Source organism: Scyliorhinus torazame, chromosome 9 (genome assembly GCF_047496885.1).
Source record: "Scyliorhinus torazame isolate Kashiwa2021f chromosome 9, sScyTor2.1, whole genome shotgun sequence".
Classification (NCBI taxonomy): domain Eukaryota; kingdom Metazoa; phylum Chordata; class Chondrichthyes; order Carcharhiniformes; family Scyliorhinidae; genus Scyliorhinus; species Scyliorhinus torazame.
Genome location: NC_092715.1, coordinates 200,004,771 through 200,018,768, shown reverse-complemented (window position 1 = coordinate 200,018,768; position 13,998 = coordinate 200,004,771). Strand labels below are relative to the sequence as shown.

At 44.7% G+C, this 13,998-nt stretch overlaps 1 protein-coding gene across 3 annotated transcripts in view; it reads left to right on the top strand.

The window, feature by feature from the left end:
- Positions 1-13,998, top strand: part of LOC140429678 (E3 ubiquitin-protein ligase RNF38) — a 310,735-nt gene that overhangs the window by 251,099 nt on the left and 45,638 nt on the right. For 2 of the 3 annotated variants that reach the window (XM_072516975.1, XM_072516976.1), the window contains exons 6-7: positions 8,612-8,782; positions 13,775-13,936. In XM_072516975.1, the coding sequence (XP_072373076.1) occupies positions 8,612-8,782; positions 13,775-13,936 (333 nt within the window). The remainder of the gene's footprint in view (positions 1-8,611; positions 8,783-13,774; positions 13,937-13,998) is intronic. The other variant, XM_072516977.1, reaches the window with a different exon arrangement.

Below are 13,998 nucleotides of genomic sequence, written 5' to 3'. Positions count from 1 at the left end.
AGCATGTTCCAGTCCCAGGCGGGCACAGCTGAGGCCCTGCAGAGAGTGTTCCAGTCCCAGGTGGGCACAGCCGAGACCCTGCAGAGCATGTTCCAGTCCCAGGCAGGCACAGCCGAAGCCCTGCAGAGCATGTTCCAGCCCCAGGTGGGCACAGCCGAAGCCCTGCAGAGCATGTTCCAGTCCCAGGTGGGCACAGCCGAGGCCCTGCAGAGCTAGTCCTGGTCGCTGGGGGACTTGCCCCAGTCTCAGGTGGGCATTGTCGGACGTTCCAGAACATGTCCCAGCCACTGAGGAGCATTGCTGAGGACATTGACACCATGCTGCAGACATTAAACACCATAAGACATAGGAGCAGAATTAGGCCATTCATCCCATCGAGTCTGCTCTGCCATTCAATCATGGCTGATATTTTTCTCATCCCCATTCTCCTGCCTTCTACCCATAACCCCTGATCCCCTTATTAATCACGAACCTATCTATCTCTGTCTTAAAGACATTCAGTAATTTGGCCTCCACAGCCTTCTGCGGCAAAGAGTTCCACAGATTCACCACCCTCTGGCTGAAGAAATTCCTCCTCACCTCTGTTTTAAAAGATGGTTCCTTTAGTCTGAGATTGTGTACTCTGCTTCTAGTTTTACCTACAAGTGGAAATATCCTCTCCCATGTCTACGCCATCCAGGCCTCACAGTATCCTGTAAGTTTCAATAAGATCCCCCCTCATCCTTCTAAACTCCAACGAATACAGACCCAGAGTCCTCAACCATTCTTCATTCCAGGGATCATTCTTGTGAACCTCCTCTGGATCCTTTCCAAGGCCAGCACATACTTCCCTGGATACGGGGCCCAAATCTGCTCTCAATGCTCCAAATGGGGTCTGACCAGGTCCTTATACAGCCTCAGAAGTACACCCCTGCTCTTGTATTCCAGCCCTTTCGACATGAATGCTAACATTGCATTTGTCTTCCTAACTGCCGACTGAACCTGCACATTAACCGAAAGAGAATCTTGAACAAGGACACCCAAGTCCCTGAGTGCTTCTGATTTCCTCAGCATTTCCCCATTTAGAAAATAGTCTGCCTCTATTCCTCCTTCCAAAGTGCAAATCTCATACTTTTCCACAGTGTATTCCATCTGCCACTTCTTTGCCCATTCTCTTAGCCTGTCCAAGTCCTTCTGCAGCCCCCATGCTTCCTCAATACTACCCGTCCCTCTGCATATCTTTGTATCATCCGCACACTTAGCAACAGTGCTCTCAGTTCCTTCTTCCAGATCGTTAATGTATATTGTGAATAGTTGTGGTCCCAGCACCAACGCCTGAGGCATACCACTAGTCACCAGCTGATTTCCTGAAAAAGACCCCTTTATCCCCACTCTCTGCCTTTTGCCAGTCAGCCAATCCTCTATCCATGCCAGTATCTTACCCTTAACACCATGGGCTCTTAACTTATTTAACAGTCTCCTATGCGGCACCTTGTCAAAGGCCTTCTGAAAATCTAAATAAATCACGTCCACTGGTTCTCCTTTGTCTAATTTCCTTGTGACCTCTTCAAAGAACTCTAACAGATTTGTCAGACATGACCTCCCCTTGACAAAGCCGTGGTGACTCAGTCCTATTTTACCATGCACGTCCAAGTACTCCGCAATCTCATTTTTAATAATGGACTCTAAAGTCTTACCAATGACCGAAGTCAGGCTAACCGGCCTATAATTTCCTGTTTTCTGCCTCCCTCCCTCCTTAATCAGCAGTGTTACATTAGCCACTTTCCCAGGGACCCTCCCTGCCTCCAGTGATTCCTGAAAGATCACCACCAATGCCTCCACAATCTCCTCAGCTATTTATTTTAGAACCCTGGGGTGTAGTCCATCCGGTCCAGGTGATTTATCCACCTTCAGATATTTCAGTTTCCCCAGAACCTTCTCCTTAGTGATGGCCACTGCATTCACCTCTGCCCCCTGATTCTCCTGGCGCTCTGGCATTCCACTGGTGTCTTCCACCATGAAGACTAATGCAAAGTAACTATTCAGTTGGGGATCTGCCAGGGCTGGCAGAGCCAGATGACGCAGGGGAATCCAGGGCTTGATCCAGCTCCCGAGGTGAACCCCAGGGTCCTATGGACACCGACCAGGAGGATGTCAAACAGGGCAGCACGGTAGCATTGTGGATAGCACAATTGTTTCACAGCTCCAGGGTCCCAGGTTCAATTCCGGCTTGGGTCACTGTCTGTGCGGAGTCTGCACATCCTCCCCGTGTGTGCGTGGGTTTCCTCCGGGTGCTCGGGTTTCCTCCCACAGTCCAAAGATGTGCAGGTTAGGTGGATTGGCCATGATAAATTGCCCTTAGTGTTGGGTGGGGTTACTGGGTTATGGGGATAGGGTGGAGGTGTTGACCTTGGGTAGGGTGCTCTTTCCATGAGCCGGTGCAGACTCGATGGGCCGAATGGCCTCCTTCTGCACTGTATATTCTATGATAATCTATGAGGAGCCACCCTATGAAGTGGCGACGGTGGCCACCAGCTCCCCTGAGTTCATCCCCCTTGACAACAGCGTGCCTCGTAGTCAGCACCTGGTCGAGGGCGGCAAGGTGGGGCATGTGCCGCCAGTAAGTGCACCGGAACCCTCCGGCCCCAAAGCCCCAGAGGATGCCCGCCAAGGTCATTGAAGACCACGCAATGCAAATAAGCAGCAGGCTGCCTCCACCTCTGATGTGCATCCTGGGGACACATCTAGACGCAGCGGTAAAGCATGTCAGGCTAAGCATGTTGGGGATCACTGAGTGGGCACTGGGAGAGCGTGGAGTAGGGGGTAAAGGAGGGAGGGAGCATTGGGGGGGGTTAAGGATGTGCGGAGGGTCTGGAGGTGTGGGGAGAGTGGGGTGGCACCATCAGGAGAGTGGGGCAGTTGGGGACACTTCTGTAAATTATCAAAATCAGTTGACCTTGACCAATATGACGCCTCCGGCACTTTCTTCTGCTATGTGGGCCGACCACCAATCCCTTCCCCATCTTGTGGTCTCTTCCCCAGTGCACACACCCACCCTCTAGTCGCGGAAATGTTCCCGATGTGGGGCCCAGCCCCTGGGTGTTCGGATGTTGGCTGCTGTGTCCGTGGTGTTGCTACCTGCCGTGTTCAGGCACAGTGTCCAGGCATCACGGTCTGAATGGGATGCTAGACAATAACCCTCACGTGCTACATGACACGCCTACCGACGGGGATCCACTTGGGATATGTGAAATGCTCACTTAACTACGTACCAATTCCCAATTAGCAATAGCCTTCAGACGTGCGGCCGGAGGCCTCCACGGTCATGTGGGAGTTATGGGTGGTTGGTGGGTCAGGCATACTGGGGCTTGGTTTGCTCTCGGAATGGGACCACACTGTCCAGGGGTTGGGATGCTCGACCCGCGGGTGCTGAGAAGACACCCACCCCTCCCACAGCCCAGGCCAGGGACGGCCAACACCCTTCCCCCACCCCCTTCCGAGCACCGGTGCGGCAACCCCAGTGCCCCCCGGGCTCGTTGACTGTGAGCGAAGATGGCTACTCTCCTGTTCAGGTTCCCACAGCAGCCATTCCGCAAGCTTCACGTTTTAAAAAAGGAGTACTAATCGGCGCCCGTGTGCAGGGGAGGCCGTTAGATCACGGGAACCATTAGATAGGGGGTTATTCCTGTTAATTGTATGGAGATTGGTCTTAAGTGGTGATTATTGGTTTCTCGCCACGCTATGGCAGGATCCTGATTTCGCCAACGGGGAGCAGGTCGGTTAGATCAAAAACAGATCGGCACCCTGCGCAATTCCCGATTTTGGCCTCTCCCGCGATTTAACGGCCTCGTCACTCTCTCGCTTAAGCGCAATATGGCATTAAATAGTGCTCTTAGCTTCCCAAATGGAGAATGCAGCCCCTGATCTGTCTTAAACAATTCCATCCCCGCCCCCCAGCCAAGGTTATGTCATATTTGGCCTATCTCATTGTGAGTGACAGGTCAGGTCCCAAATTCCTGCTCTTTCCACAATCAGAGTATCATGTGAGAGTACCTTTTAAGAAATGGGTGTTTAAGAAATTTACCGTTAAGAAATGGAGCTGCTCATGTTACTGGAGTGATGTCAGAGTGTGGGTGGAGCTGAGCTCTACTTCTGCTTTTTAGTTTCAGTTTGAGAAAAAGCTTGGGTGTGTCTTTTTTCAGTGGGCTGCATCTGAAGTTTAAACAAAGAGCTGTACTGTTGATCTCTGCCATCCAAAGACTATCTATGGATCACTTGGTGAACCCAGAATTGTAAAAGGTCTCAGTATTGAATGTAAACCTAATGTGCTCCTGTTTGAAGGTTTGTTAAGTCTTTTGGATGTTAAAAGGACAGCTTACAGGGTTGCTTCGTGTTGTAGTCGTTGGGGTTGTATTTGAGTTAATAGTTGCTTAGATGTTCACTGTTTGTTTTAAAAAGGTTAACTTGCGTCATAGAATAAACATTATTTTGTTTGAAAGAAATACTTGTCCATTTTCTACTGTACCACACCTGTAGAGTGGGCCGTGTGCTCCCCACACCACAATCTATTAAAGGTTGTGGTCAGGTGAACTCCATGATACACTTCGGGGTTCTCTAAACCCTGACTCATAACAAGAGACAAAGGCGGCTGGATTATCCATTCCTGAGACTTAAGTGTTGACACTGGGGCAGGAGCGAGCCCATCCTGCTGGGCCAGAGGGCACCTGGGAGGTGCCCTGGGGGAAGACCCATAGGACCTGTGGTGCTAAGTTCACAGTGGGCAGTCAGCGGTGTTCCATGCCTGTCCACCCTGACCCCACAGCCTACCTCCTGGCCACCCACCGCTACTCCCCCCGGGCCTGGCAGAAGCCTCCCGGCCAGTGTCACGACTGTCCGCAAACTACGGCAATGTTGGACACTTTCCGTACACCCTCTCTCCCCCTCAGCAGTCATGATTTTTAAAGACACAACTGAACCTCACTGTCGGGAATTCGCCCCAGTGGAGGCCCGTGGAGAATACTGGGTCAGGCCCGCTAATGATATGTCAACGGAGTTTACTGTAACGGAGTTCTGGAACGCAGCCAAAGGAGAATTGTGATTTGGCATGAAACCGCCGCCCCGCCACGATTTCAGTGCCGGAACCGATTCTCTGCCCAATCACATTTCCCGATTCCGGGGTAGGCCGACAGAGAATCCTGCCCAGGTTTGGTGCCATTGCTTGAGGCTAGGCTTGGAGAACCGCCCTTTGTCAACAGCTGAATCCTAAGACCCTTCTATCCTAAGTAATAAGATTGGAAGTAGCAGCTCTTGTTTCAAGTATTTTTTTAAATTTCAGCACCTTCGCGAGCATTCCTTTTATTCCTTGCTGTTAATCTGCCACCATCACAGTCAGTGTGTTCCATTTCTATCTTTTTCTCAGCTGGCATCATCAGTGAAAAGCAGCTGGCTTGCACACACCAACCAAGATTTAGAAGGAGAATTGGCGCGTAGAATGGCAAGCAGGGGCAACACGGTGGCACAGTGGTAGCACTGCAGTCTCACGGTGCCGAAGTCCCAGGTTCGATCCCGGCTCTGGGTCACTGTCCGTGTGGAGTTTGCACATTCTCCCCGTGTCTGCGTGGGTTTCACTCCCACAACCCAAAGATGTGCAAGGTAGGTGGATTGAACACACTAAATTGCCCCTTAATTGGAAAAAAAAAGAATTGGGTACTCTAAATTTATTTTAAAAAAGAATGGCAGAGCAAAAGTGGGATATTGTTTAAAATTGCAGCAAAGGTATAGAATTAGTACATACTATTAAATGAGAAGAAAAATACTAATGGTGTCACTGAAAAGGTGAGGGGCATGGACAGAGTGGATAGTCAGAAGCTTTTTCCCAGGGTGGAAGACTTAATTACTAGGGGACATAGATGTCAGGTGCGAGGGGCAAAGTTTAGAGGAGAGTGCGAAGGAAGTTTTTTTACACAGGCGGTAGTGGGTGCCTGGAACATGCTGCTGGTGGGAGCAGGTATGATAGTGATGTTTAAGGGGAGTCTAGACAAATACATGAATAAGGTGGGAATAGGGGAATACGGCCCCTGGAAGTGTAAAAGGTATTAGGTTAGACAGGCAGCATGATCGGCACAATCGTGGAGGGCTGAAGGGTCTGTTCCTGTGCTGTACCTTTGTTCTTTGAAAAATAGAGGTTAGAAACCAATTATAATTGAAGAGTGCCTTTAAAGGGTTATAAGGATAATAATGAAAATAGATAAATGAGAATGCAAACAAAAGTTGAAGAAAGGATAAGGAACTCTAAGATGGAGTGTGAGGAAACATGTCGGAAAGAACAGTGAAGTATTTCTGAATAATCTCTGCTCCCGGACTCCCTATTACTGTTGGAAGTTGCGGGTTTGTGAACAAATTGAGTTGGGTTCTGCTGACAGGATCAAATTATTTGTTTGTAGAAGATCAAAAAGTGGTGAAGTAAGTTTTTCTCCTCAGCCTTTACTAAAGCGAAATGTATTGGCCAGGAGGAAAAATTAATTAATCTAGAGATAGATTAAGTGGCAGGATCTTATGGGTAGTGTTGGGAGATGACAGGTAAAATTTCAGTCTAGAAATGATGCTTCATGGCTCTATTTAATATAATAATATAATATACTTTTATTGTCACAAGTATGAAGTTACTAGTCGCCACATTCCGGCACCTGTTCAGGTAGGTTGGTACAGGAATTGAACCCACGCTGCTGGCCTTGTTCTGCATCACAAACCAGCTGTTTAGCCCACTATATTTGAGTGCATGTGTGTCGTGTCTGTCAGAAGACTGGAGAGTGGGCACTGGAGTTACCTTAAAAAGGGTGACTGTTAATCCAGGTGATTACAGGCCAATTTGGTTAATACCCGTGACAGGAAAAACTCTGGAGTTAGCCAAGCATGAGGCTTGGTTGAGAGCCGAGAAATCCATTAAAGTACTAAAACACCCGAGCCAAAGGGAAAACATTGCTTAATTGAGAGCTTTGACTCTCTGATTTCTTCTGCCAATCTCAAAATGTTTATTTACACAGGATGAAGTGGTTTCAAGTGCTTGCAGTTTCAGCTTTTGATTGTTAAATGGTCTGGATAATTGACACTTCTATTGGCCTAAATGAAAAAAATATTTTTTTACGAAAGCCCAAAATTTTTAATGAATGACTTTAAAAAAAAAGTATTACTCATCCTATTGTCACTAGAAGATTCATTACTTCTGTACAGCATGCAGTGGATCAATGGGCATGGAAGTGGCAGAGTTTGGCATGAGGGGCCATAGATGCTGGGAGGGGTGCATACCCGGGCGTGGCTGGACATAGGGGCCAGAGGGGCTGGATGGGGTGGGCATATCCTGTCATGAGGGACATGAGGATCTTCTGAACTTACATTTCAGAAAGTTCCCTCATGTAATCCGTGCTTTATGACATCTCGGGTGCTGTGAACCACGACTTTTTTAAAATATGGCCCGACTCCATGAAAATTGCCGAGGACACGGACACATTATCCCACATGGTGCCTGCTGAATCTGATGTGCAGTGTGCGGACCGCACCTTTAAAAGGCACTCCTAAAAATCTCACATTCCAGGAATGGGATCAGGAATCGTGAAATAGGTTCTCCCTCACTGCATGACAATTCAGCCCATAATGATCAGCCTATCTAAAACCATGATAAGATCTATTAAAACTAGCATGTTGCCAAGTATGAGGAAATACAAAAATGCAAAGAAACATTGAAATTGAGGCTTTTTTCAATATTACAGAGCAATATGTATATAAAACATAAATGTTTTAAGCTAGAAAGGACAAGACCAGGTAGAGGGCTCAAGACCAAAGGGCTATAGATACAATATTAAATATGAGCAATTTAGAACAAATGACATGAAAGACTTATTTACTGAAAGTTACGAAAATGTGAAATTCTAGTCCAAGGTTAGTGGTTGAGACAAAAAATGTCAACATTCAAGGTTAAATTAGATAATTGGATGATGGGAAAAAGGAATGAAGGATTCTGGGATTTAGGACAGAAATATGACGGGAACTAATTCCTCATTTGAAGGGCAAATAGTGACATGGACTGATTGGGCCTTCATTCATTTATTTCTATGTAAGATTTCAAATTCCACAATACACTCAGCTCACTGACTTAAATTGAGCTAAAAATGTACAGTCAAGACTGGAATTACTAAATGAGAGCTATTAAATTTACAGAGTTTCTCCAAACCTCAAACACACAGGCCTTCACCTTATTTGTTTGCCTAGAGATTGGTTTAGGGCAAGAAGGCTCTGGACCAAACAGATGTGCTGGTTTAACTCTTTAGCAAATCAGGTTGAGCTGTGCAAAATTTGTCTGGTAGAGTTCCGAAACATGTCCACTGTTCTCTGTGCATCCAATTTTGTATAGAACTTGCAGGTTTATATTTTGTTTATGGTATGTCGTCCACCAGTGACTTCTGTGATGAGTTATTTTTTCTGCTCTTTGCTCTAAGAGCCCGTTTGTTCAATGTAAGTGTTAAGCAGAAAAGAATCAAAAGCAGAGCATTATTACTAATATTTATCCCTAAACTATAATATATTTTCAAGTACAGTGGTATTTTGAGATATTACTTTTATTTTTTTTCTCCTCCAGATGCTCCAAGCATGTTCTGTACAACATTTGCCAGTTTCATATGCTGCATTTCCTCCTCTTCTCTCAAGTGATCCCTTTATATTGCACCCTCCACATCTGTCGCCCCACCATCATCCTCATGTACCACCCCCGGGCCAGTTTGTTCCTTATCAAACACAGCAATCGCGGTCGGTAAGTAAATTTAAACACATGACTTTGGATGGATTTAAGCAATTGTACTTTTTCTGCTATCAATTTAAAATTATTAGCTTTAAATATCACTTTTGAGATCTGATAAGATAGTGTATATGTGGCATTTCCACATATATTATTCCCGTTTCCCTTTTTGTAACGCTACGAAATCAAGTGCCATACCTTGAACGAGATACCACAATTGCCTTGTTTTCAGTTCTCTTCCTTTTTCTCGGTCCTTTTACTAAATTCACTGATTCGTACTGAGGTGCAGTTCCACACATGCTGGTTGTCTCTTGGTTAATAAGGTATTGTACTGCAGGGGCTTCCAAGTCAAGCCAGGTATGTAACCAGACTTTATGCTGAACACACATGCACCTATGTCATACTTTCGCAGTGGTCATTGGAAATTGAATAAAAACCACTCCAGTTAAAAAAATATAGGAGGATTTAGGGTCCAAAAGTCCACATTTGACCGAAGTAGTCTACCGTATTTGAGTTGACTTTGATTTAAATGCTACCTCCTCCTATGAAACCATCTCTTTCTAAAAGAACAAGGACAGCAGATATACCACTTCCAAAATTCCCTCTAAATCATACTCCAACCTACCGTGTAAAAGTAGAATTGTTTCTTCATCGTCGCTAGCTCAAAATCCTAGAACTCCCTCCCTAACAGCACTATTGGAGTACTTTTGCCACATGGACAGTAGCAGTTCAAAAAGGCAGCTCACCACAAGAGTAATTAGGGCTGAGAGCAAATGCTGAACTTAACCAGTGACTCCTGCAACCTGCAAATATGAGAAGACCAGTATTGTTTGGGTACTCTTCGTGTTCAGCTAGTACTAATATCTGTCAAAGTCAGCTTCCACTCAACATCATGTGCCACATAATAAATGTCTATATTAACAGAGCAGCTTCCTGATGCAAGGAAAGGACCAAAATGCTGGGCTTCCTTGGTTTGGTGGTGGTAGTGGTGAGATCCAGTGCTTTGATTATGTTGACTTCTGCAAGGGAGAAGATCTTCTATTAGTTTCCATTTCTGATGGAAGAGGAGAGTTATTTCCCTTGACATCAAGGCAGCATTTGACCAAGTCGGACATCAAGGAGCCAAGCAAATCGGAGTCAATCGAAATGGGGAGGCGAAGAGGTGGAACTCTTCACTGGTTGGAGTCATACCTAGCATAAAGGAAGATGGTTGTGGTTATTGTAGGTCAATCATCTTAATTCCAAGACATCACTGCAGGAGTTCCTCAGGGTAGTGTCCTAGGCCCAACCATCTTCAGCTTCTTCAACAATGACCTTTCTTCCATGATAAAGTCAGAAGTGGGGATGTTCACTGTTGCTCTGTTCAGCATGGTTCATGACTCCTTCGGTACTGGACAGTCCATGTCCAAATGCAACAAGACCTGGATGATATCCAGTCTTGGGCTGACAAGCGGCAAGGAACATTTGAGCCACACGAGTGCTAGGAAGTGACCATCTACAACAAAAGAGAATCTTAACTATTGCCCCTTGATATTCAGTCACATTACCATCACTGAAGCTCCCACTATCAACATCCCGGGGGTTACCGATGACAAGAAACTGAACTGGATTAGTCATATAAATACTGTGGATGCAAGAGCAGATCTGAGACTAGGAATCCTGTGGAGAGTGACTCGCCTCTTGACTCCCCCAAATCTGCCCAACATGTACAAGACACAAGTCAGGAGTGTAATGGAATAATCTCCACTTGCCTGCTTGAGTGCAGCTCCAACAACACTTAAGACGCTTGAAATGAAAATCGCTTATTGTCACAAGTAGGCTTCAAATGAAGTTACTGTGAAAAGCCCCTAGTCACCATATTCCGGTGCCTGTTAGGGGTGGCTGGTATGGGAAGTGAACCTGCGCTGCTCACCTTGTTCTGCTTTACAAGCCAGCTGTTTAGTCCACTGTGCTAAACCCGCCCCTGCTTGACACCATCCAGGAAAAATCAGCCATTTGATTGGCACCCCATCCACAACGATACACGCCTTCCACACCGACACAGCAGCAGCACTGTGGACCATCTACAAGATGCACTGCAGGAACTCACCAAGGTTCCTTCGACAGTACCTTCCAAGTATATGACTGCTACCACCTAGAAGGACAAGAGCAGCAGACATATGGGAACATCACAATCTGGAAATCCCTCTCCAATCCACCACCATCCTGACTTGGAAATATATCGCTGTTCCTTCACTGTCGCTGGGTCAAATTCCTGGACCTCCCTCCCTAGCGGCACTGTGGGTGTACCTACAGCACATGGATTTCAGCAGTTCAAGAAGGCAGTTCACCATCACTTTCTCGAGGGCAATTAGGGATGGGCAATAAATGCTGGCCTAGCCAGCGAGGCCCAAATTCCATGAAGGAGTAATAAAAAAACTAATGGGGAAATAGAAAATTCAAATTTGAGCGCATTGTTCATCAGCAACTAACACTGGCATTACACTTATAGTTAGGAAGGTAATTTAAATGTAGGAATGCAGACCAAATAAAGTAATTGTATTTTCTAATTCCCACTTCATTTTTAAGAAATAATAGAAGTCATATTTGTACTAAATTCTGGAAACAAATTAGACAGGAGCATTCATACGCTTCAGAATAGAGGGTGGCCGTCATTAGGCATATTTATCACCTCCTCTCTTTGTTTTCAAATCATGTATTGGTTTCAGTGCAGTCGTCCTGATACATCCCTACAGCATTTTACCTGTAGTCCCCCATGGCTTTGCTCATGTTAGAGGCTCAAGTAAATTATATTGATTTGCGAACAAAGATCCCTGCTGTGACTTACTCATTGAGGAAAAAACCTCAGTTTATCAAACTTTGTTTTGACTTCATTAAATGTAGCTTTGTGATCAAAAATAGTTGCAACTTCATTCTCAGTTTGGGTACTATTTGAGAGAAAATGCGATAACATTTGTGAAATCTTGAATTTATCAATGTTTACACGTTAAATAATTATTAGCTGTGACAAATTATACAGGTATATAATATATATATATATATGTGTGTGTGTGTGTGTGTTAAGTTACTCTTACACAATTTTTTCAATTGATCATTTATCAGACCAAGCAATCAGGGTAATATACCCACAGCAAATGGGTATTTCTCCTACTTTGTGCTTTGCCTATCCTGTCTAATCACATTTCACTAAACTAAGGTTAGAATCATAGAACAAAAAAAAGACTTGCATAAATCGCGCTTGTCATGACCTCGGGACATTCAAAAGCGCTTTACAACCAAAGTGTATTCACTGTTGTAATGCAGATGGCATGGCAGCCAATTTCCCCACCGCAATCTCTCACAAATAACTGGTAAGTGGTGACCAGATAATCTGATTTGTGTTGATTGAGAGTCTTATATTGACCAGGACACTGAGGATAAATCCCCTGCTCTTCAAAATATTGCCTGGGGATCTTTTACATTTGCTCGAGAGAGCAGTTGGGACCCCAGTTTAATATCTCGTCTGAAAACAGCAGCTTCGGCAGGGCTGAACTCTTCAGTACTGCAGTGGAGTATAAAAACCCATATTTTTATGCTTCTTAACTTTCTGTCTTAAAGATGAGAGTCCTACCAACTGAACCACAGGTGACACAATAAATACATAGAAGAAGGCCTTTCAGTCCATTGTGCCTGTACTGACACCTTGGTAGATCTATACAATTAAACCCACTCCCCTGCTCATTCTTCATAACCCCATAAATGTTTTCCCTTGATTTATTTATCCAATTTCCATTTTAAAGTTACAATTGAATCTGTTTCCGCATCCTTTCAAATATTGCATGCAAGACCACACTAACTTGCTGAGTAGAAAGAAAATGTTTCCTCATGTCATCTTTTGTTCTATTGACAATCAGTTTAAATCCATCTCATCTGGTAACTGGCTCTTCTACCACTGGAGATAGTTGCTCTGTATTCACTCTTATTAATACTATTCATGACTTTGAACACCCCTGTTTAATCTATTAGCTTCCTCTACTCTAAGGAGGACAATCAAGCTTCTCCATTCTCCCACATAACTGAAGTCTCTCATCTCTGATGCCATTCTAGTAAATCTCTTGTGCATCCTTTCTAAAGCTTGATATTCTTACTAAGGTTTAGTGCCTAGAATTGAATTCACTGCTCAAGCTGGGGCCAAACCAATGTTTTATGAGTGTTCCACTTTATTCCTCAGAACTAGATCCAGCACTGCTTTTTCCCTTGTTTAATTGGAAACACACTGATCAAGAAAGTTCTCTTGTACACATTTTAGGAATTCCTTTCCTTTATAGACCTTTACACTGCTACTATCCTATTCTACGTTCCAGTTTAATAACCATATATCAATGTTTGTTTATGGGCTCTTCCATCTTCACCCCTCTCTTCTCCAGCCACCCCCCATCCTTGGGGTGTCAGTGTAATGATCTGATGACCTCTGACCTATATTTGTGTTTTGATCAACTTATCCCTTTGAACATGACTGCACTGTATGTTGTGCAATCATGACGTGAAAATTTCACCCCATACATCTGATGCAGTAACTAGGGTCCAATACATTTAATTTGGAAATAATTATAGACTGTCTGACTTCTCTTTGGATGCCCCTCTGTGCCGAGGACATATACTGAAGCTGTTGGTTTCTGTTTCGACTGCTAGCGAAAGATTCTCCCCTTGGGAAAGGGAAAAGATGATAATGTACATGAGAGTCCTCAAATATCAGAACGAAAATAATTTGGTGTCGTGGGAGCCAGATTAGAAACATAAAATGTTTTCCAAAAGCTTGAAAGCACAGATAGTTCGGAACTCCCAATTTGGAAGTATATATTATAAACAGTCTCTGAATTATCAAAACTTACTAATTTTTAAAATTGGTTTAAAATATTAGAAAAAATACAATTCCAAAAAATCTTTTGGGCAAACATGCAGGATGTCATACTAACTGATAATAACTATGGAAACAATGCTTAATAAATTCTCCAAATCTTTTGTCAGCCTTTACAAAGGATAGAGAATGAGGTGGAGTTACTGGGAGAACATCTTTCTGTTGGTGGTTTTACTTATCCTCCGCCACCACACCCGCCTACCCTTCCTCCTTCTGCACCACTCCAGTTCCTGCCACATGATCCTCTGCACCAAGAACTGCCCTTTGGAGTAGTGAGTACTGAACTGCTTCTTTGCTTCATCTACCATTGGGTTTTTGAGTACTACTGCAGGGT